Raw genomic sequence first — 24,905 nt, 5'->3', positions numbered from 1 at the left:
AAAGACAGGGTCCGGTTTTCTCGAATTATATAAAAGTTTTTTCATCATTATTTTTTTATGCAACAAAATTGTGAAATGGCAGTTGCGAAACGTATATGCTGATGAGTAAGATTGTTAGAAATTACAGTGCAGATGAGATTTGTAGTATCTAGCCGTAAATCGGTCCCTTAATCAAATAAGAACTTTTCTGCTAAGTAAAATAGCTTGTTGATTCTGAAGTAATATCCATGCATTAAAAATTGAAATTAATGTATTTTAAAAGAGTAAGTCCCTGAGAGGCTTACCTTGGCTTTTACTCGAACTTGTCTTAATTTTTCGTCATATATCATCAACGATTTTAAAACAATTTTTTCACTTTTTCTCACCGCAACATTTTTAAGCTTCCTTTAAGTACCAGATATCTTCTATAAAACTGTTGAATACTTTTACTACATAGACACTTACGTTACCGTGTAACTATACTGTAAGAAATTACGGTATAAAGTACCGGTACTTAGGGTTCATTATCCGTAAAATCCATCTTTACCGTAAAATACCATACAATGTTTTTTACAGTAATATTTATTTAATTGGACTGATTCAGTGATTTTATGGCAATAATTACTAGTAAAAATTACGGTCTATTTGATTGTTTTTTTGTTCCGTTACATTTTCTGGTAAAAATGGATTTTAAAAGCACTGGCTTCTCAGGGTGCCGGTACTTTTAGCGTAATTGGATCCATCTCCTGAATGCAAATTTTTAAGACTGGATGATCATCTTGGGATAACCCTGAGAAAGATCATTATCCCCGATTTCTGAGAAGGAAAGTTGTACAAAAAGTGTTTTTTGTTCTCAAAATGTTGGATAGCTTATGATATCATAACACTGTATGAGAAATTGATAGTAACTGTTTAAAGCAGGATAAACCTGTTAAAAGTTACGACTGACCTCTTAATTCGTGCGTCAAGGTCAAGGTCCGATTCAAGATGTCACAACTTCAGCATTTTGTTGACGCTGTAACTATCAGTAGGTGGTCTTATTTCTTTTTTAGACCTGTCAAGACTTGCGTCAAATTTAGGTGTCTCAAATGTTGTGCCGCTTATATCTATCTCGTTTTTGTTAAGCATTTCAATATATTTTTTAAATTGATTTGATTAAGTATATCCGTGTAAGCAATAGTAATTGAAACTCAAAATGCGAAATTTATCTTTATTTCTTTTGTTTTATTTTTGTATATTTTAATTCTTGTGTAAAACGGTGTTTTTTTTTGTGTTAGCTTTAACATTATTGCTCAGTAATATTTAAATGTTTATTATTAATTAATAATAACTATTTTTTGATTAAAATACTTTAATTTATATTTAATTGCTTTTCCCTCTAGTAAAATATATGCAAATTCTTATTGTAATAACTGAACTTGATTGCATGTACAGTACGTGAAGCATTATAACTGTATAGTTATATTTATATATTATAACTATATAGTTATATATTATAACTATATAGAAATATTATTTGCTAATAACTGCTTTCGTAATTAAGGAAATAAAGATTTTCGAAATTAAAATAAACTTTGTTTTAAGCAGACCATTGGAACAAAAAATTTATGCAGTTTACTTTCTTCATAATTCATTTAAAAAAGAATGGATGATGTTGACAATTTTGTAATTTTAATTACGTTCTCTATCATTTTCATTTTTCAACTAGTTAACCACTTTTTTAATGTGGCAGATAACAGGTAGCTGTTTAAATGTGTGTAGATGCAGTCTCGGTTTTTGTGCTCCATCTGACAAATGTAAATCGCATTTATAAACCTGGGATATCTTATAACTCTAACTACAATACTTGGGCAGGTGCTGAGCGAAGAAAAAAAAGCTTGACACCAGACAGCTAGTAGAATTAGAATAAACGAGGTCATGAAAGAGTGCATTGAAAAAAATATTCAAAAATTCCCCCTCCCCTCTCTTATCCATAGAAAGCATAACCAAATCGTCTGCTGTAGCTCCTTTCTGCCGAAAAAAAGGAAAAAAAAGTAAGCAAAAAAAGTTTCGCTTTCTCGGACTGGGCGTTTTTCCCATAGGAAGCAGCTAAATTGAGCTAAAATGTTGGGGATCCTTTTTTATTATTTTTTTTACTTCTTTCATCTTCCCCCTGGGAACTATATTCTCACATCGCAAGAACGGTGACCATGCGGCCGCTGCGCGCTCTCAGCCGCTGAGGTTCATTTTCTGAATAAGCTTTCTTTCTTCTTGAAGTTGTGCGCGCTACCCTCCTAAAAAAATTCTTCAATATCTTTCTAAAAAAAAATATTTTAGCACTGGTGATAATTTCTAGTTAAACTATTTTATTTTATTAATTGTTTTAAAATGTTTGTTCTTAATGACGTATTTTGCAATTAAGTTATATTTAATTTTATCTTTTATTCTGCAATATTATCACATGTGTACGTTATTAGAAATTGTGGAACCCGTTGAACCATGTTACCATTTAAATTTGCTGCGAACTTTATACGGTACTAAGTTAAACCATATTATCGTACTTCGTGAACTTCATTTAGCGATAACACGAATCTATTTATACGGAAACGTGGCTGCAATTTAACATCTTTCTACGATTGCAGTAAATTATCGCGATATTGTGGTTCCATCGATTTTTGTCTCATTTTATTGAGAGTACCCAGTTGGAACCGTGTTTTGTCGCGGTTTTATTCTTTATTTAAATTAATTCTTATGCTACATTTATATTTAGGATACGGCAGATTTTGGATGCACCGTGTTGTTCTGACTAAATTCTGCCAGAACTTCGATTCTTATAAAGAATCATGTTGATATTATCAAATTTTCGTAAATAGATTGCCGTTGCAGAAAAAAAAAAAATTGTGACCGTTGTGAAATATTTTGTCTTAAAAACAGACCTTTCACCATCAATTGTCATTTTAAAATTAACTCAATTGCATTCATAAATTGTAAAACAAATCCTTATAAGACATAGTTTTTGCAAAAAACAGGACCTTTATTTACCCATTCATAAAAACAGGGCAGGGTCCTGGCAGAAAGAATTGCATTACATTTTAATTTTACTTTCAGAAAATTATGAATTAGTTTTTCATAAATTCTCTTAATCAGGACCTCTTATGAAAAAAAAAAAAAATGCATAGATCACTAGTCTTTGTGATTCTTCTTTAAAACAAGGCCGGACCTTATTTTCACAAAATTGTGAGTGGATTTTCCACTATTTGACAAAAGCAGATCTTTAAACGAAAAATTTGTAATGGACGTTAAATTTGCTGTTAATTGTGGAATAAAACAAATAAATTTTCAAAAGCAGCTACATAGGATTGTTTTTATGAATTAAAAACGGAAAAACAAACCTTTCCCATTACAGTCGTCAACAAGTAATCTACCTTTACCATCTTTCCCAAATTATCCTTGATGGGTACACAACAATTCACCCTCATCGAAACGTTCTTTTTGGGTGCCTTGCCGACAACTGATCTTATCCCCGACCCCTCATTTTTTTCCCCTGGTAAATTCTTGGGGGGTAGGTTGTCTTTCTCTAATTCGTTCCCTATTTATCAGAACTTTCACCAATATTTCCTATTATTTATTTATTGAATTTTCTAGCTCTTCTGCTGTAGATTTCTAGATGTTTTTGTTCGTACTTCTCCATTGCTTCGCCATAATTCTTCTTTTTTTTCCGACAGGCTAGTTACCTGTCCTGAAAAATAGAAGAATTTTTAGGCGTGGTTCAGTTTTTAGTGTTTTCGATGTTAACCCAATCGCTTTTGTGTTCGGTACGTCATTCTCGAATTGTAAGGAGTTTTTTAACATGTTTTTCTTCTCCCCCTTCAATCCAAAAAAGGAGTTTTTTGGATTGACAAGTGTCGGATTGAGGGACTTAAAAATTTGTTTGCGTTTTCCATGGTGTCTATTTACATGTTGATAAATGGTATTTCAGGCATGGGTGTATAGATTTTTTTTTTATCAATGTCAATTCGGTAATATAAAATGCAATTGTTGGTGATGAAGTTGCATAAAAAAAGTAATACTGGAAATCTTTCATGTGACTAACTGATAAAATTGAATATTTTTCTGAATGCGTGTAATTATTTGTTGATTAGTTTCAGGAAATGCTAATGTTTTTTTCTGTATTGCTAATTTTACCCTTATTTTTCCTTTCTCCACTCATAAAAATGAACTCCTTTTTTTCATTGCTTTTTAAAAAATTAATATAATAATTATAATATAAATTTAATAAATTAATAATTATATCGCTCATGGACTGCAATAGTGGTACAACTCAAAAAACCCGCGTTTTGGACTAAGAACAGGTGCAAGTATGAAAATACACATTATTTTCAGCAGCAATGCTAGCACAACTCATAATTCAACTTGAAGGTAATCAACGTTTAAGCAAACGAACGCATTTCTTATGCATTTTGCTTAGCAATGAAAACTTTAAACCCACTTATCTCATAACATGATTTTTTGAGTTATATATATATATATATATATATATATATATATATATATACAGGGTTATTCATAATTCCCTCCGGGGTTTCGAATCGTTATAGTAAAAAAACGAAGACGAATATGGCAATAAAGAACAAATGAAATTATTCCGAAAGTATTCAAGTTTTAATTTAAGCAGTTGCCGGTAGATGGCAGTAACATGTACCACTGAAGCCAGTTGTAGCAAAGATAAATGACGTTTACAGGCGGAGGGAATTATGAATAACCCATATATATATCGCTTATTAATTATATATTAATAATTACAATATAAAATTAATATTAAAAAATATATAAATAATTGCCTTTTTTTTTTTTTTTTCAAATGTTCAATTGCAATTTTTAGTCTGATCTGGAGAATTTTTCCCCATCTAAAATGAGGAGCATGTAAAATGAAATCGTTATTAGAGAGATAAGAAGAGTTATTATTCACATAATGTTCATACATAGTTGTAATGCAATGGTCGTAAAGGTGTTATTCTCATCATCATCTTAAAAAGGTGTTATTTTGTTTTCCTTTCAGAATTGGGAATTGCTAGTACTCAATACCCTGAAATGGGACTTATCCGCAATAACACCTTTCGACTTCGTCAGCCACATACTCAGGAGACTACGAGTGGTACAACGTGAAGAAGTCATAAAACGACATGCGCACACATTTATAGGAATATGTACAACCGGTGAGTAATATGTTTTTTCTTCCTTCCTCCCTCCTCACATTTTATCTCTTTTTATAGATTATGTAAGTCGGCAATATCAAATTCTCAATGTATGCGCCGAAAATAGCAAACCCGTAACATGTTATAACGTGTTCAAATCAAAAATTTTAGCTTTGTTTTGAATTTGCCATGGCTCATAACGTTACATTAATTCCAATGCATTTTTCTAAAAACCGATTTTAAAAAAAGTAAAGTGTCAGAAAAAATTGCTACACACAAGTACAATATTCATTTATAATGCACAAATATTTATACACTTTTTTAAAAGATGAATGGAGAAAAAAAGAATAAATACATTTAGTCGAAACTTTTAATTTTATTTTACTGCTTGGAATAGAATCACGTGAAAGTAGTTTTAATTCAATAAATAAAATGGTGTAGAATTATTTGAAAACTAGACACGTCTGGTGAGTGAACGGGAAAATGGGACTGTTACTAATAGGAATCTTTATTTGTCATTTTGTGTGTAAATTTATATTTAATGATTTATTTCCGTGGATACCTTATTGCTCAATGGTTACACCCATGAATAAAATCTCAAACCGTTTGAAACTTGGCATCAATTATTTGGTTTTGTTATCCTAACTGCTGTAACTTAAAAGGTTGTGCAAGTTTCAATGTAAGCATTTATAATTTTCAGGTTTGATATTTTTTTGTTTAATCCTATCGTTGATTTATGAGCTAGTGTGGGTGGAACGGTGAACGTGGTATTAAAATAATCGTTATTAATGATCCAAAGAATAAATATGATACAAGAATCATGATACTTCAATTTAAGTATTATAAAGTGAGCAACGTTTGCATATTTCGCGGCAAAACGTATATTTGTTTATTATACATTTGAATAGTTTGGGCGAGTTTTCATATTTTTTTTAATCAAAAATGTTGAGATCAGTGGCCTTCTTAACTATGCTCAACGTCTAAGATTGGCCGAGTACTCTGACTAAGATATACTACTTTAATTTAGCTGCCGAACCAATATTTGGGAACTGATTCTCACTTACAATTCAGATTTAGTGTGGAATTGGGAGATGTTTTAATTTAGCTGCCGAACCAATATTTGGGAACTGATTCTCACTTACAGTTCAGATTTAGTGTGGAATTGGGCGATGTTTTAATTTAGCTTCCGAACCAATGTTTGGGAACTAATTCTCACTTACAGTTCAGATTTAGTGTGGAATTGGGTGATGTTTTAATTTAGCTTCCGAACCAATATTTGGGAACTGATTCTCACTTTCAGTTCAGATTTAGTGTGGAATTGGGTGATGTTTTAATTTAGCTTCCGAACCAATATTTGGGAACTGATTCTCACTTACAGTTCAGATTTAGTGTGGAATTGTATGATGTTTTAATTTAGCTTCCGAACCAATATTTGGGAACTGATTCTCACTTACAATTCAGATTTAGTGTGGAATTGGGAGATGTAACGTTACGTTAGGGTAAAACTCCAGTTGGATTATTAATTATTTAACGAATATGAAACAAAACGTTTGATACTTGTCAATTTGAATATCCATTACGAATAATAGCACGAGATTAATGCGTTTTTATCTTTCTCAAAAATTGTTCAGTACAAAGCATACATCTAAATGTTAAAATTATTTCAAACGGTGCTTTAAAAAATTACTTTTGATCAATAGCGAAAAATTATTGATGTCAAAAACTGCTAAACCTTGAAAACCAGTTGTTCATTTCGAATATCTTGCTCTACTGCATTCAGTTTCAAAGTCATTATATATACTTATTAACTAGTGTGAACTTGCAGACCTGCCAACTTTAGTTCTTTCCGAGGAAGTATATCCTAAGTTGGTAGGTAACGAAAGACTGAAATGCAATTTTAGATGGATGAATTTAATTTTTCGCAATTGCTATGGCTTACGCTCATTTTCGTTTCTGTAACTTGCTTTAATATTTGTATATTGGTTTATTTGCATTTAGTGATTGAGACAAAATCATGTTAAATTTATAAATCCAAGAAGATCCATTTCCACTTTAAATATACTAATGAAATAACGCGGGTAATCCATAGCTATGAACTTGGGATGATTCTGCATCAAATTGTTTGTTTGTTTTCTAGTGGATCCTTTAAAAAATGCGCTGTTAATGATGATTGCAACTATCCCTTCAAACAAATAACGTAGTCGCATAACCGGTCCCCAGAATTTGTCGGCATCCATTGATTGTGCTAAGTCAGGTCCTCAGAGCGGTAGAAAATAACTAGACAGTTACCAACCACCAACCTAGTCTGGCACTCCAAATTACTAACGTCCTTACATCCGGCTATGGATGAGGAAAGACCTACCGGCCCCCATCTTACTGACCCCCACTCATCTGTGTCTCATTTATTTCTATGCTATTTTTATTATCTTCATACAGGAGTAGGAGGAAGAGGAAAGCGATTTTTTTTCTTCTTTACTCGCCCTCCCTCCGTGTTTCTCACGATCTCGCAGATCACATTCCTGGCGATTGAGGGTGGGCGTGGTTTTTGAGAAATTTTTAAGAAATCACAACTCCACCTTTGTCACGAGGGGGGCTTCTGATTGGCTGGACTTATTTTTTCAATGGGTGTGGTTTCGGGTTTCTTTCATTAATGTGCTCACTTCATAGACGGATTTGTGAATGCCGCTGTTTTTTAGCAGTTTTCTGCTAATTATTGTTCTTTGGAATATACCTTCCCTTCTTACTTCTTATATCCTGCTTACTGGAATATTGATGAAGTGCTGCTCTTCAAGCTTGAAATGATTTGTTGAAATAGTTGAGTGTCATTTATTTGTCTTAAATTGAGATTTTTTTTTTTTCATTTTCTTTCTGTATCTATTCAGTGTCAAGTACCGTTTTGTTTTAATTGCATTCAATTTGTTTACCACATATTTATCATTTTGCTCTCAAATATATCTGGTGTGATTAAGTATATTTAATTTAAACATAGACTTGAAACAAGTTCTTAGAAAAAATAATTAGTTTTTATTGTCCATTAAAAAAAAATTTATCTCTTAATTTGATAGATAATAACAATGTGAAGTAGGTTCTTATTTATAGTATATAATCGCAACAAGGTATGAATATAGTGGCTTAGGTCTTAGTGCTGGCATTTTTCGTCAAGAATGTAACCTAAAACCACTAACAACAAAAATAAAAAAGCATAAATAAAATGATTTACATCATATGCTGTGGTATGTAAGACCTGATTTATTTTATTTATTTCTGAAGAGCGATTTGTTTCAAACGCAGCAGCATCGGTGCTATAAACAAGTAACCTTATCAATGCCAAGGTACACTAGATTGTATAATTGTTAAACTTGGGATAACGCCTTTCTGATAGAAACATTCGAACGAGGCAAACGAAGGTTTTTAAAGCTGTGAGATATCGCCAAAAAGGTAACAAGACAATGTAATATTGTCTAAATATCAACTCAACAAGTGTCAGAAGACCAAACTGAACTAATTAATATATGCTGGAAAGGTTTCAAAACGGGGGCGAGGGTTCCATAAGACTGCTGGGCATGACAATATTTAAGAATCTCTAAAATACCACTAACTCGAAGGTTTTAACAACTCGTACCCACCCTCGGGTAAATCTCTGAATTTTTTTTTTTTTTTTTAATTGCTAGTTTAAAATTTTTTTGACGATTGAGTAGGCGCGCAACAAATGACGATACGGAAATATCCCCAAATTATATTCACTTAAAACTATCTGGAGTTCACAAAGATTACTAAAGTCATGTTTATTATGTGCAACATTTCCCAATTATAATTACCTTTTCAAGTCTTAAGGAGCTCAGAAGTTTTCCCCCTTTTTTTTTCTTCTGCTCATCTCATCAAATAAATCTCACTGATTATTCATCTAGTTATCAGTGCGGCTCTATCTGAAACGTCCACTTTCATTTACCTTTTGAAGCGTAAATCTGCGAAAAAAGATTCACGCATCCATCTTTTTTTACCTCTTGAAATATTATCCGCAATAGATACCCTACAAGGTGGTCTTAAAAAAAGTGTTGTTTTAAGGGGAAACAGTTCTTCAAGAGAAAATATAAATGCCTGCTTGTTGACTGAACTTCTACAGGTTCTTCTTAAATACCAAGATGTGATAGAGATCTTTGTTGAACGATAAACAATAAGGTATGCCGCTCCTACGGAGAAGTTTTTTTTTTTTTTTTTTTATATTCTTCTATCACCTCTTCAAGTCTGATGGCAGTGACATCTTTCTAACCGATAAGGGAGTCATTTTTTTTTCTTCTTTTCTTTCAAGTGCTTTGAGATTTATGAATGAAAGAATTTTTAGAGAAATAGAGTTGAAAAAATTTAGTTGCTGGTGCATGATTTCAGGTGAATATTCATTTTTTTTTTTGTTGAGATTTTACATAAAATACTGACTAAAAAATTCGTTGAATGAAAAGGGAAACAGTAATTCTTTAATACAGCACTGCGATGATTGATATGGTATGCTACGCTCAGAGAAAATTAGCTCAGCAGTGTACCAAAGCATCAGTACCTTGAATCATAGTACCGACTAAAATTTGCTGCAATAATTTTTTGATCAGAGTTGATCCTTATTATTGCGAAATCAAATTTGACAAGGGTTAACATTAATTAATCGTGGTTAAAACTGGTACCCTATCAGGGTTTCACCCTCCGTCTGATGTTACCACCTTGTCGTGGTGAGTGAATGATACATTTGACTGATATTATAGTTCAGTGCACCCCAAAATTTAGTACAATGTAGTCGTTGTGTGTAAAACAATAGTAAAAGTTTGAAAGAGATTTTTCCTGTTAGTGAATGAAAAAATAAAATTTATGCTATTATAAAATTTTCTCAACTCTCAATTTTAACTCTTTTGGCGCATGTAACTTGTTTTTACCAATATCCTTTTCGGATTACGAACATTTTAATACTTAACACGATATATTCTCTTGTATTTTTAAATAACCGCTACAATTCTGTGAACCTTAAAAAAAAAAAAAAGAAATTATGAAATTATTAAAAATTAACTTGATGTACTTCGTAAATCTATTCCAGAAACTTAAAAAAATATTAAAGAAACCTTATAGTAAGAGCTCCTCTGATGGAAATCTCAAATCCTTTTACTAAATGAGAAAATTAACTGTGCATTTAAAAAAAATATATTAATTTTTTGTTCTTTCTGTGTTTGTTGTCTTAATTTACAGTATCTGTAAGTCTTTAACACTTTTCAAAAAGTGATTATCTGTACCCTCTAAGCTCTTCATTAAACCAAATCGATTTTATTTTCCGTTTTCTAGAGTTCTATGCAGTGTTTTCATTTGGGAAATACCTCCTTACGTTTGCAGACAATTCCAGATCATGCCAGAATGACAATATTGGAAGAGAAGGGGGGTTGGGGTTAAAGAAATACACACTTGTTTAGTTCAATGTCCCCTTCCCCTCACCAATACGCCGCCGGCTGTCTGGCTCCCAAGTTCCGCCCACACACTTTGCGCCTACACTTACATTCCCAATCACATACTTCCTTAATATTTGTTTCTTTCTTTGTAATAAGCGCACATTGTTAACACAATGCCCCCTGCGGACTAATATAGGTAAATATAAATTTACTTTAGAAGTCACTGCCCTGCTGTCTGTAGAAGTAAGCGCAAAAATTTCCACCGGAAGTGATTTACTTCCGCAAGCAAATGATAAGTTTACAAACATAATAATGTTTAAGGTGCTGTTCTCAGTTGTTTCAGAAGTCAGTTGGCAAATATGTGTAATAATGCTGTAACGTTTTCTTGTGATTAAAAGCTTTTTATTATGCATTATTATTTCATCGGTCGTTTTTTTCATCGCCTGGAAAATATACCTAACATACACTGAAATGCATTTTTTTTTTATTTTAAATTGCACTTATCACAGTTTTATAAATAGTGCTTTTAATAGATTAAATTGCGTATTAATGCTAATACAATCCATTAAAGTAAAAAATGCATTATTGCATAATTTATTTGCGTATTATGTAATGATTTTTCCAATTACGTAGTTGAAAAATTAAGTGCAATAGCTTAAAATATACTCTTATCATTTATGCGTTAATTACTGCAATTAGGGTCAAGGTTTAATACAAGCGCATTTGATTCCTATTTATTCCAATTCAAGTTAGAATTTTTTTAAACGAGTACGAAATTGAAATTTCTAATATGTTTTATGGCTTTCTTACATTCCATAGGCAATATCATTTCGAGTGAAAAAGTTGGTGCTTAAAAAAAATCTTGTTTGAAATTTCATCGCACCAGCGTCGTTCGGCTTCATTTGATGTTAAGAATTCATTGTTTATACTGCTCGCTACAAAGCTGTGTGTGTCTATATGATAATATGTTTTTCTTCCTTTCGCTGCAGAAAACATATTAGTTCTAGATACTTTTTCCACCAAATCCTTTGAATATTGAATTTCAACATTGGATAACTACAAAAAAAAAATCGTTTGAACATTGCCGCCATTTTTTTTGCGTTTGTATTTCAAATGATTTGTGCGACAAGTTTCAATGAAAACATTGTTCGTTTGTCGGTTTTTAAATAATTAAGTTCAACGATAACAGGTGCTGCAATTTTCAAATGAAGTTAAATGAATATACAGATTATGTAAATGAAAAAAAAAATACTATGCCTACTTTTGATAATTAAGGTCATAAGTCGCAGACCATTTAACTGGTTAATTCTCTTAAGAGAAATAACATCTAATATGACACATAGTACCCATTTGAAAGTCTTGTAGTTTTAAATTATTTTAAAAGAAACCAGCTTATTATACCTTGTTGTCCATCTTAGACCGTAAATACCGGTCTCTGTAAATTATCTTAAAAGAAAATAAATTTTTTTTATGCCTAATGGTTTTTTTCATATGAGACGTTTACTATTTTATAAGAGATCAACTTAAAAGCATTTTGTAATATGTGTATGTATAATCGTAGTTTTTTTCTTAATTATTAATAGAGTTTTTATTAATGTCGTCAATGTTTCATCCTTTTTTTTTTTCATTATTATGATGTTTCATTATGATGTTCATTATACATGAATGTTTCTGACGATACTAAATGTCTTATCTACCTTTTATCGAATAAATCGTTTATTTATTGGCCTTTTTCCGTTCCGTATTTAACGTAGGAAATAAGAAATTTCCGTTCACCAACTATTTTGTCACATTAAATCAAACTAATGGAACCGTTTTTTAATTTTCATTTCTAAGTAATAAAGATCCGGCATAATGATCCCACTTCCGGAACCGTGACTTCATCTCAGGTATTCGGTCATTTAACGGTCGGTATTACAATGTAATAGGGGGGGGGGTTATATCATCTAGTTTTTCCACTAATACATAAATAAAGATTATATTGTACTCGACGATGGATCCCACTCCCTTCTATGTACAGTCATCGTGTATCAAAACAGCTGAAGTTGCTGTGTAGTGCATAGTGACCCCAAAGGCGGCTGTGCAAAGTGCAACTGTAACTCTTTCGAAATTCCGAGTAATTCACTTCCTGGACAGAAACCATAATATCCATCTGTTTACAAATGCCATGCGTCTGGCGTCGTGTTGGCTGCTTCTTTTGCATTCTATTTCATTTAATAAATGCTTCCTTTCCTTCTTTAAATCGCCAAACGAATTCTGGCATGCGACCCGTTGACAGATAAATAGCGCCTGGTGTTACCAGAAACGTAAACTTTAAATGCAAATTTCTTTTTTTTTTTCTCCTTATATTTATGCAGGCCATATGGTTTTTCAGAGCAACTGTTTTATTTTTTATTCAGGGCATTAATCTATTTAGAAGGGTTTTTTCCTTTTTTAATTGCAAGCGATTTTATTTGCTTTCTTATCTTCAAATTTAAAAAAAAAAAAAATCAGTTTCATTATTTTTTTTTTTTTTTTCTTTTCGAAAAGTAACCGTATTGATATATATCTTAATTTGATTTCGTTTTGTTAAGTAAGTCGGAAGAAGTTGTTTAGATAAACATCTTAGCAATTTTAAAAATTAATAGTTAATCGAGATAGTTTAGTATTATTAACTTAGGAAGATCGAGCTTGTTTACAGCTACATCAAAATGTTCTCAAATGTTAATTATAATATAGACATTTATCTGTTTTTAACCGGATGAGCATATCTTATTGATGTTAGCCCGAGTTTAATTTTGTCTCTCACGTTCTGACCTTGGCCTGTATAACGTTTTATCTCTTAATTTCTCAGTTCAGAATGGTCTAAACGAAGTCGTCTGAGAAATTAACATGTGGTGCTGCCATCTGCCGGACTAACGAGAAACTTCGTACAAAATAATATAGTAGTTACATGAATTTTATAAAATTTAAAAAAGTTTTCCTCTTTTTATTAATTTGCATGCGCAGTATAAACTTTATTTTTATTTTTTGGTACTATATCGAACTAGTTAAAAGAGAATGAATGAAGACTCAATTTAAATGGAATAAAACACTGTCTTGTGTGGCAATAAAAGGTGGGTGGCATTCTTAGAAAACATGAGTTGCGTATGAATTCTTTTCGACTCTCACGGTGTCACCTATCGTCCCCTACCACCCTATTTTACTTTTTCAGGGTCGAAACCCATGTCTGATTCAGCTGTGCCACCTGCTGCTCCCGCACGAGGGGAGAGCTAGGAGGGGGGGGGGGAGAATTTTTTTTTCATTCACTACTGATTTCATTCATAGATTTTGATCCGCAATGTAATCCCCCCTTTTCTATTCCAGGTTTGTATTTAAATAAGAGAGTAATGTCTTGGAATATCTTATTCTATATCTTACAAAATTTTTCACACACCACAATAAAGAGATTGGTTTTTAAAATAATATTTTTTGTTTTTTACCAAATAATATATATATCCTACGTATTATATAATTATTTTTAAATTCGTGTTGAAAGTTAAAATTACTTTAATGGTTTCTTTCATTTTTTTTACATCAGAAATGATTCTACATGGGCATACAGCTTCTATGGAGGGTTTTTACGATTTAAACATAAAATAAAAATATAAAACAATTTATCTTTCATTTTTTATAAAAATAGATGAATAAAACTTTCTAATTTAAAAGGAATAAATGCGCTTCAGTTTCCGAAATGGTGTGGGTTGCTAGCCATAATAGTTTCGTCGAAATTGATTGGATTAAATCAATCTCGTTTGTTTTTCAGAACCGTTCTAACATCAACACATTCACACCGTCAAATCAAACATTTCGGTCAATGATCAGTTGGGAAAAGAAAACAAATACAAAAACTCGGGTTTAAAAATTAAAAAAAAACAGCTGAGACTCTTCACCATCGGATGTCACGCTCACATAATATTCATTGATCAGTTTTTCGCCTCCCCCATGTGCCCTAATAAAAATCCCAAAGAGCTTTCTTTACTGGGAAAGTCTGAGTCTGTGTCCAGCTTTGCAAACATAGATTGCACGATGATCCCTCCTTCGATTCCATGAAGTTCAACGCCTCACAGCGACGAGAAAACCCACGCATGCACTCTCTCTCTCTCACTGTTTTGATACATTGTATCACATTCTCTCTTTGTCACGTGAATTTTACAGGATGCTCTGCCCCTCTTTCCTCTTCTCCATTTTTATTGTTTTCGCATCATGCAATGATGCCTTGTTAATTATAGTGTCTTAAAATCGATTTCGAGAACAATGCTGTTCGTCACACCGGAGTATACTGGTGAAGTGTTTTTATTTTGTTCGGCACTTTTTCAAGCTTCTGAAAATGTTTTAATTTTCCCCCAAATTTTATCGAAATTTCAATAAATAAAGAATATTTTAGGTTTAAAAAAATATAATTTTTTTTCATTGTTTGTCACGGAAGAGAAAATTATTATAGGATTCATTTTCACAGAAGAGGATATTAGTTTACGTGATGTGGTTTATGTTTTTTATATTTGGCACTTATTCTCATTTCCTGAAAAAAAAATAGTCTTAATTTTTCCGAAACTTTATAGAAAGTTCTCTTAATAAAGAATATTTTCCGTTAAAAATTCTAAAATGCTTTAAAATCTGTTGCTAAAAAATTACATTGGAGAATATTAGTTTTTAAATGAGGTTTTTGAATTGTTTTAACTTTCTCGATTCTTTTTTCTCTTTTTAACAAAAACTTTTTACAAGAATATTTTAGGTTTTAAAAATTATTTTGAAAAGTTAGTTTTTAATTCAACCAACTGAAGTAATTTTATTTCTCTAAATACTATTTATTCTATTTCTGGTGTAGATTTTGACTATGAAAAATTTCTTTGCAGTTTAAAAAAATTTCCCTGTTCACTATGTTGTACCTAGAAAACTTTTATTTTGCAATGATACTTATGTACTAATGCACTAGGTCGTCAAAGTAAGAGCAAAAGGATTAAGTAAATAAAAAATTAAGAATCAAAAATGATTTTTGTGAATATATTACTAGATTTAAAAATAAATAAATAAATAAAATGTTGGATTCTGAACACTCAGAGGTTAACCTGATAATATAGTTATGTTTGTATATTATATCAAGGCAAAGTTATCGAATGAAAATGTATGCTAATCCTTACGTTTTGAAACTGAGTTGTCTTTTGACGCTTGAATTGAATTGGATATGAAATCAGTAGGGAACCGATTATCCGGAACGGTCGGGACCATCGCTATTCCGGATAACTGATTTTTTCGGTTTTCTGAATCGCTACAAAAAGCCGTTTTTTTATTGTTAAACCTAACTAAAAAAAAATACATTTGGAAATAATCTTAAAAATAAGAAAAAACGATGAAGTAATACATTAATGATTATTTCCAAAATGATGGTAAGGTAAACATCTTTAAAAAAAGAAAGAAAAATCGTAAAATCTCACGAGGAAAAAAATTTTTTTTAAAAAAATGGCGAGAAAATGTATCGAATTTTGTTCCGGTTTTCTGATTTCCGGATAACGGGTTCTGTACTGTATCTTCTACATTTAGCTCAGATTTAATCTTAAAATTCAATATTATTCCATTTTGCAAGAAAATGAATTTTTTATTTTACAAGCAGTAGGTTTTTTTTTCTTAAAGCGCAGCATTCTTATGTCACGTTCAATTTATGACTTCCTCTGCTTGTTTTTTAATGCTGGTGGTGTGAACGCACCGAATAAATTAGTTCTGGCGTTCGCTTTGTGTCTCTTTTTCATCTGACCCCATCCTGGGTGGGCATTTTAAAGTCGTAAATTAGATAAAAAGAATGAACCTCGATCATTTCATTAGTGTTCGATATTGATTAAGCGGCGAAAGAACCTTTTCATATGCCTCGAATTTATCTTTTTACATCCAAGATCTGGCAAATTTATATCCCCGACTTACAGTCTTATCAGTGTGTTCAAGAGGTTCTCTGTTTGAAGAGTATCAGTAAAGAGTTACTTTGGAATGCCTACAAATTGATACATTTTAGCAGTTTTTCTGGTTATGCGCATGTTGTGAGTCCTGATAAGGATAATTGTGATCCGCTAATTGGCAATCGTCTAGCTCCTGATAATTTTATTTACTCAAATGATGTTACATAAACCTTGTTTAGTCCTTTGGGATGTTTCAGTTAAAAACGGTTTTAATTATGTTTATATTGTAAGTTAAAGTAACATTAAGTATTATTGTGTATTAATATTCTACGACTTGGAGAAGTTTTTAACAACTAAATTTCAGGGTTCCCACAGGTACAGGGAAAACCTGGAATCATCAGGGAATTTTATTTTGACTTTTAAAAGCAGGGAACAGTTAGGAAAAGTTTTTTTTTTCCTTCTTTTTTACGAAAACCTGGAAAATTTCAATAGTTTTTTTTTGGTCTGTCGTTTAAAATGGTCACTTCTTTGAAAAAGTGGCCACTGTTAAAAATGCTGCAACTAACCACTGGACAGTAGGCTGGCCATAACATACTATAAAGCTTCTGGAATAAGCAGATATTTGGTCGTCGTTCCAGAATGTACTGCTTTAAAAAAAATAATAAAACCGCCAGCAATTATTGTCGAGAAGTATATCTTAAATGTCTTACATTTCGTGTTGAAGTCAATCAATCTCCAAATGAATTCTTTTACGCAAAATGTCGGCCATTGTTTTTACACTCCCCTGTTACTAATGTAAAGGTCAAATATGTATGTGTTACCTCTTTCATTAAAGCACCAAAGAATGATGGGAACTTGTGTGGAAAACATGTATGAAAAAACTGCCTATCCTCTCTTTAACAATTACCCCTTTTCCTGTGTGTCTAGCTGACCTTCAGGTACACTTCTCAGGCATTTTGAGCACTTCTCAAGGACAACAGCTCGTTTTTGCCGCCATCGCTTTCTCAGTGGGAGCAGTTTTTGGGCACTGAAAATGGGGACTCGGAATTCTTTAGGGTGGAAGGTAGAGGGACCAAATATGTAATAGGAGATGTGTTTTTGTTTGGTGCGGTGTAGAAATTCATAAATATTCGGCGTTGAAAATAAAAGCTTACCAGGTATTTTTGATAAAATAGAGATATCTTCGAGTTTTTATTTGGTGTGGTGTAGATTCATGGAGTAGAGATTTTGCGTTGAAAATAAAAGCTTACTAGGTATTTTTGGAATTTTTGATAGAATAGAGAAATCTTCGTGTTTTCATTTGGTGTGGTGTAGAGATAGAGATTCATGGTGTGGAGATTCTGCGTTGAAATAAAAGCTTAATACAGGGTGCGTAGCGTTTGTAAAAAGTACTTAAAGGTGCTTTTTGGGAGATTTCATTTTTAAAAGCTTTTAAAGGTGCTTTTTTTCAGCTGGCGTTTTTAAAAAGTGCCTTTTTTCACGTATAATTTTTTTTTCCTTCAGTGATATCTGGCGGATCCCCTGCATTTCACGAAAAATGGGGTGTTTTCTACGTAATCATTCACACGGACTTCATGTCGTACCCACGTTATGACTTGCGCATGCGTGCACACTCGAAACTGAAACCCGAGTGCTCCAAATCGGATCGAGTCAGATCCTTATTAAATGTTTTTCTTTTTAATTTATAATTTTATTCTTGTTTATTTTATTTTACTTCTAACACTTTTTTGATGTAGGGGGTAAGGGTACTTTTGTTCTGAGTTCAGAGTCAAGTTGAATTCACTCGGTGATGTGGGAAAGTACCTACTGATTGTTTCGATTTACGTCCGTTTCTTTTTGAGTTTTTTTTTTTTAATGCTAAAACTGTTCATAAAAAGTTTTTGTTTTTCAATAATATCATTGATTCAATATGAATTTTTTGAGTGCTTGAAAATTTTTGTAAAGTGCTTGAAAGTTTTTTGATTCAAAGATTTGGCTACGCACCCTGTAATAGATATTTTTGGAATTTTTGATAAAATAGAGATATCTTCGTGTTTTTATTTGGTGTGGTGTAGAGATTCATGGTGTTGAGATTCTGCGTTGTAAATAAAAGCTAACTACGTATTTTTGATAAAATAAAGATATCTTCTTATTTTTGTAGTAGTTTTTAAAGCAGATTATAAAGTTAATAATTAATTTTAGCTAATGATTAGAAGAACTTTTGACAAAGCGTAAAGGGGAAAAAAATGAATTCATATTCATTTTTCCCTCTACAGGCCGTGATCACATCAGACGATTCTTCTTCTACGATCCTCGGTCTCATATATGAGAGGAGCCTTTCCAACTCCAGAGACCCATAATCACACGTACGTACTCTATGATATCTCAAAAATCATCTTTGATAAATTAAAAAAAAAAAAACTTTCGAAACCCTATCAACTTGTTCGCGAAACACCATTTGGGATCTTCTGCTCTATGCAATTAATAGCCCCTACTTTTTCTTTTCTTACTCTCATAATTTTTGTTTTCATTCATAAAAGTGAAAACTTACTATCGTGTGTAGGGAAGCTGAGAAATATTCACTGGACCGCGACCACTGAATGGTAAATAATGACCGGAACTAAACTAGAATGAGATGAAATGATAAGGATTATTATTAGAAGTATCACGCTAAGAAAGCTATGTGAGTTATTAAATAACCATTGTGGGACACCCTCTATTCAGTAATTAATTATTTTTTACTACAACTATTTTTTTTTCTATTTAAAATTGCGAAATGCTTGAAGGTACGTAATGTACCGCAAATCCTAAATAATAATAATGTACTACGTTAAATCTTAATATTTCTTAATCAAACAATTATCGTCTGCATTCCTTCAAACAGTTATCACATCCAAGAGCACATTATTGCATTTTTAATTCTCAATTATATTTAAGATAATTAAAAAGTGCATTGTAATATTTAATAATTTAAAAAAAAGCGAAATCAATTACTGGGAGAAGTTGGTCAGATATTACTCAATATATAACACCGTTGTCAATAGGTTCATGTTAAACCTAACCTTACATATCATTCATACTTAGGCCGGGATAGTCTGGTTGGTAGGGCGCTGGACCCATGTCCAAGAATTCGTGGGTTCGTTCCCCGCCGGCCGAAGACTCCACGTGTAGTAAATGGTGACTGATGCACGTTAAATTTGTCGAGTCGCTTAGTCCTCCATGTTCCCATAACAAATCAGAACCTCTGGGGGTACTTACTGATCCAGGAGTTTCCTTGTCTTCTGGATTGGGTTCAAAATTACAAGGCTACCGAGTTGAACATTAGTAGTTGTTTAACCCAAAATAGGGTCAGCTGTTCAACGACGGATATAATAGCATTTGTACTTGACTTGCATTTTTAACTTGAAAACCTAAATGCGTAGATCGTTTGGGTAAGTAATATTAAAATGATTTGTATATATTATGCATAGACTATTTGAGTTATTTCCGTAGCAACACTTTTCTGAATTAATATTGAAATTGCCATGAAAGGATCAATTATGCACTTAAAAGCGAATAGAATGAACGTATCATAAATAAAACTAAATCTACTACCGCTCACGTAATTAAGTACGTAACTACCTATTTTGAACTATTAAACTGTCTCAGCTATGCGGATGACCTTCGCTTCGAATGAATGAAATATTTTGTCCACATTTTCATTCTCCAGGCCACCTGTGCGGCGGGTTGCCCAGCCCTGGTATCGCTGTCAGTGTCGCAGACAGGGTTGAATCCCCGCCTCTAGACGCTCTTGTCTGAGCTATGAGTTTCCGGCCTTATGGATAAAAGCGAGCAGAATGATGGTTGAAAAATTAATGCATATGCGTTGACGTTACCACTTGTATTAAGATGTCACGTTATAATATCATTCATTGCACGCCCACTTACTTCGATTTTCCTGTGAAAAAAAAAGAAGTTAAGAGATAAGACAAGAAAGATACACTTTTTTAAAACTGCTGCACCCGTTTTATTGATTTGTTTTTATTTAAATTAGAGATAACGTAGGGCGTAATAAAAAAGCTTAGTTAAATGTCTATTTTTTTAATTTAAAAAAAAAGTTGAAAAGTATTTTAAAAGTAAGTTGCTTCTGTACTTGATATCAATACACGCTGGCTGAACCACGGGGGGTCAGGGGATAAAGCGCTCGCCTTCCAATGAGGTAACTCGGTTAGAATCCCAGTTATAGATTGGCTGGTTAATTCTGCTTCCAACTAACACTTACGTAAATTATCCTCATACGTGCATACGTAAATTATCCTCAGTGGTAGACGGATCATGGGCTAGAATCGCCTTGCCGTCGGGCTAACCATGGGAATTTTCGTGGTTTTTCTCTCCGTGTAAAGTTAATGCTTGTTAGTACCATATAAAAGTCTTCCACGATGGCTAATTTGTCCCAATGCTTGATCCATGGGTTCCCTCTTCTGGGTTAGGTTCAAAATTACTGGCCTACGGAGTTAACATTGATTTGATAGTCATAAATTCAAAATTGGGTCGGTTGTTCAACACCGGTTGTAAAGTAAAATAAAATAAAATGCGCATCAAATAAGAAAAAATTTTACGCTTCATTCCTGAATCAGTTTACGGTTCTTAAACTTGCCATACATGCTTGAAATAATCATAAAGTACTTAATAAATGCTTGAATTTCAGAAATAAAAAGTTGCTGTTCTCTACAAATCAAAAATAATAATCAAAAAAGAAAAACCCAGCTACCTCGAATTTTAAAAGTTTTTCAATTTTTTCCCCTTTTAAAAAAAGCAATGTCAGTCAGAGTCACACGTTGTAAAATCTAAGAAAACATGAGCTTGTTACATTCTTAATATTGAAACAAAATTATCTAATTTTACTAAAAGCTCAATCCCGAAAAATCCTTTTTGCGTATAAAAACTAATTTAAATACATTAATTAAAAATGTCTCAGATCATCACATTTACTAAATCTATCCCTACATCACTTAAAAAACGTGAAGATAGATTATTCAAAACTTTGCCTTGAAAGAGGGGAGAAAGATGCTCCGTTACCATAGTAACTGCATCTCAGTAGGTCGGTAGGACGCAGAGGATATCCCGTCTGTCCTCTAGCCAATGAGAGTTCATAACCCTCTCATCACATGGGATCCCGCATTCCTACCGGCGGGCGGGAAACTCGATATTACAGGGACGCCTACGCCAAAAGTAAAATAAAACAAAAAGTTTTTCTTCTTTTTTCTTCCATTCAATTTTTTTGCATCCGTACTTAAATATATTCTCCAAGGAGGTATTTCTTAATGCACTTTTTGTTAGTCTGTGTTTAAAAAGCTCCTCCCCTGTGCTCTTTCAGGGACGTTTGATTATTGTCGGCGGATGTTTCTACATTTAATTCGCTCTGAGAATCATTCGAATTGATCAGTAGTATGCCGATATAATTAAATATAATTATTTTTCGTTTCATCTTTTACGCGTGTGTGAAATTATTTTCTTTCTTCCTTTTTTATATCTTTTTTCATAGTTCATTTTAATTTTATAGTATTTTTCGTTTCATAATTCATGTGTGTGAAGTTATTTTCTTTCTTTCTTTTTCTATCTTTTTTCATAGTTCAATAGTTAGTTTTTATAACGTTTTTTTTTTCCCTACTTTTACTGCCCTTTCTCTCTTTTAAATGGAGATTGATTATATATGAGGAATTTATAAAAGTAAAAGCATACTTTTAATATAAACCTTAGAAGTTTATAAAAAAAAAATTTTTAACTATGAAAGTAAGCAAAATAGAACTAACGATTGAAAAAGCTACGAAGATAATAATTAACGTTTAGTGATAAGAAAAGAGCAATTGATGTTTATTGATCAGAATCTTTCGATTAAATTAAAAATATTTTTATTAATTAAATTGAGAACATTATGCTTAGAATGTCGATGAGCGTAAGAAAGCTGCTGACCTAACTTTTGACAATAGAAAACTGCCTTATTTAAAAATTTAACCGAATAAATTGATGTTCTTCTAAACAGCTACGAATATGGTAATTGACTTTTAGCAATAGGAACTTGTTAATTGACTTCTTCATGTAATTGAGAATGCAGAATTTCTATAACATTAAGAAAGATGTTACCAAACCTTTTTTTTTTTTCTTTCTTTTCTTAGAAAGCTATCTAAAATAGTAGAATAAATTAGTACTCTTATTCTTAAGATGATCATAACATTTTCTTAAACGCAAAAATTTAAGTGTTTCCAAAATCTTACTTAGTACTCACTTAACGCAGTAAAAGTTAATCAAAATAGATAATACTTGATAACTGAATTTGATCCTCAACAATTTTTAAATTATCCTTTTACCTCTTATATGATACTATTTTATGAACAGTTATTAATATAAGTTTTATATCCGCTTATTATACATTTACTAAAAATGTATGCCTTAACAGACAATAAGGATTTAATCCAAAAATTGTTCTTTTACCTTTCGATAACCTCTGCACTCTGCTGAGCATACGAAAGCTGCAGTTTAGCGGAGGAAGATCAAAGATTTTTTTTTAAATTGCAAATTAAACTCTATTTAAACTTGTTTTCAAAGATATTTTGTAGAATGTATTATTCTTAAATTATTGCCTTGTAGTCCACCCACATCCTTTTGAAATTTATTTATATAATGTCTTTGTTTCCGCTTTATCTATTTATTTTGTACTTCATGTCTCGATTTCAAAACGCCCGCTTACGTGAAATAAAAAAACTATTTTTTATCTGTCCCCTCCTTTTTTATTCTTATTTTCTTCCTTTTCTCGCGAAGCATACCTGACAGGTAAGGTGTGTGGGCCTGCTGATCTCTTTTAGGGTCCTGGGAAATGGACGACCTTGGCACTTCAACAAGCCGGGCACTTCGCCAAGTTTTACCTTTTAATCTTTCAGTTTCTCTTTGTCGGACTTGTTCATATATACCTGTCAATGCGATTGTAAATTATCTTCACGGTTATGGGTTATTTAATGGTTAAATCGCTTAATTGGCATCGTTAATGAAGTCAGAAGTTCTACTCGATTTACACGAGCTTTTTGTGTCCTTGATTCTTGGATCATAAAGTAGTACACACTATGTTAAGTGAACTTTTCAAATAGATATACGAAAATTGACATTGTACTGAACATTTTTTTTTTCTTTTGGAAAACGCTGCATTTAAAAAAATAACTTAATGTTCGTTGCGTGAAGCTGATTATTATGTAATTTTAAAACCAGATCGTTAGATAATGTGACGTAACATGTGTAACAACGCAGTAGGTTTGAGTCAAGCTTTTCGACTATGACTAAGCTCAACAATCGCTGTTCTAAAAGCTTCTACCTATTGCTTTTTGGAAGCTAATCATACTTCCAGCTGTAACTAAACTGGCCTTATTTTTTTAATTATCTTAAAAGCTGTGAAGCATTACGACTGTTAAAGATAACGGGGAAATGGGGTGTAAGTCCGTTATTACCGTTTTTAAAATAAGTGTTTGTTTCGTAATAATTGCTGGGTTCCGTATAGCTAAATTAATCCTTACACTCCGTGAATACTGATCGATACTAACTCTGTAATTTACTTCAATTCTTCAAATTCAAAACAATTAAAAAAACGCACATAATCGGTACAGAACAATAAAATAATTTACTTTGTACAATTTGTAGCAATTGGGTTTTTATCATTTCGTCAATTGTCCTAAACAATAACATTTATCACATCCATTGTCTGCTACTCCTCAGTGTCAAAGGGTTAAAGAGACAAATGCTCGGAATACAAAAGATTTCGCCTGGAGTTAAACTGAGCATTTAAAGTATACTCCTAGGGACATACATCTATCTACTGAGATCGCAAAATCAAGCATCCATAAAATCGCTGATTACTTCTGTCCGTCCTGCTGAACTGAGTCCTAGAGATTTTCCTTAGGAATTAGCGGAGTTTTTTCCCATCCAAAGTCCGTGAATTGCAACAAAAGCCGGAATAAATAATTACGGCCGACATTTCTGGTCATGCACGGAATCATTTTTTGACTACGCATCGCTGAGTTAATTGCCGTGGCGATTAAAAGAAAGAGGGCTTGTGAGATGGCAGGAATTTCTCTCACGTCTTCTCCGATTTTGGCGATGTTTTATTGTCGAACCTCCGCTCTTCGGGAAACAAAAGATTTTTATTAGTGTGGGAAACAACATGTGATGTTTTGATTGTTGTTCACAATTGTTATGGTTGTTGTATAGTGGGTTCGTTTTCATTGAAATATCTCGGCTTCGTTTGCGCTTTAATTTGGAAGACAACGTTGGTGTTAAAATAATAATAATAATTACTATTTTTTGTACGGGATGATTATAATTCCAGTTAGTTTCTACTTTTTTTTAATATATATTTATCTGATTTTTTACGGGAAGGGGGGTGTAAAATTTTTAACCCATATTAATATAAATTCTCTACTTCC

General features: G+C 32.3%; 1 protein-coding gene across 1 annotated transcript in view; it reads left to right on the top strand.

Moving 5' to 3' along the window:
- Positions 1–24,905, top strand: part of LOC107457517 (G1/S-specific cyclin-D2) — a 40,701-nt gene that overhangs the window by 10,493 nt on the left and 5,303 nt on the right. Inside the window, exon 3 of the mRNA XM_016075681.4 lies at positions 5,018–5,174. Within this exon, the coding sequence (XP_015931167.1) occupies positions 5,018–5,174 (157 nt within the window). The remainder of the gene's footprint in view (positions 1–5,017; positions 5,175–24,905) is intronic.

This window comes from Parasteatoda tepidariorum, chromosome 9 (assembly GCF_982258835.1).
Source record: "Parasteatoda tepidariorum strain Cologne lab strain chromosome 9, Ptep-v5.0, whole genome shotgun sequence".
In the NCBI taxonomy this organism is placed as follows: Eukaryota; Metazoa; Arthropoda; class Arachnida; order Araneae; family Theridiidae; genus Parasteatoda; species Parasteatoda tepidariorum.
This window is presented reverse-complemented; position numbering and strand designations above follow the sequence as displayed.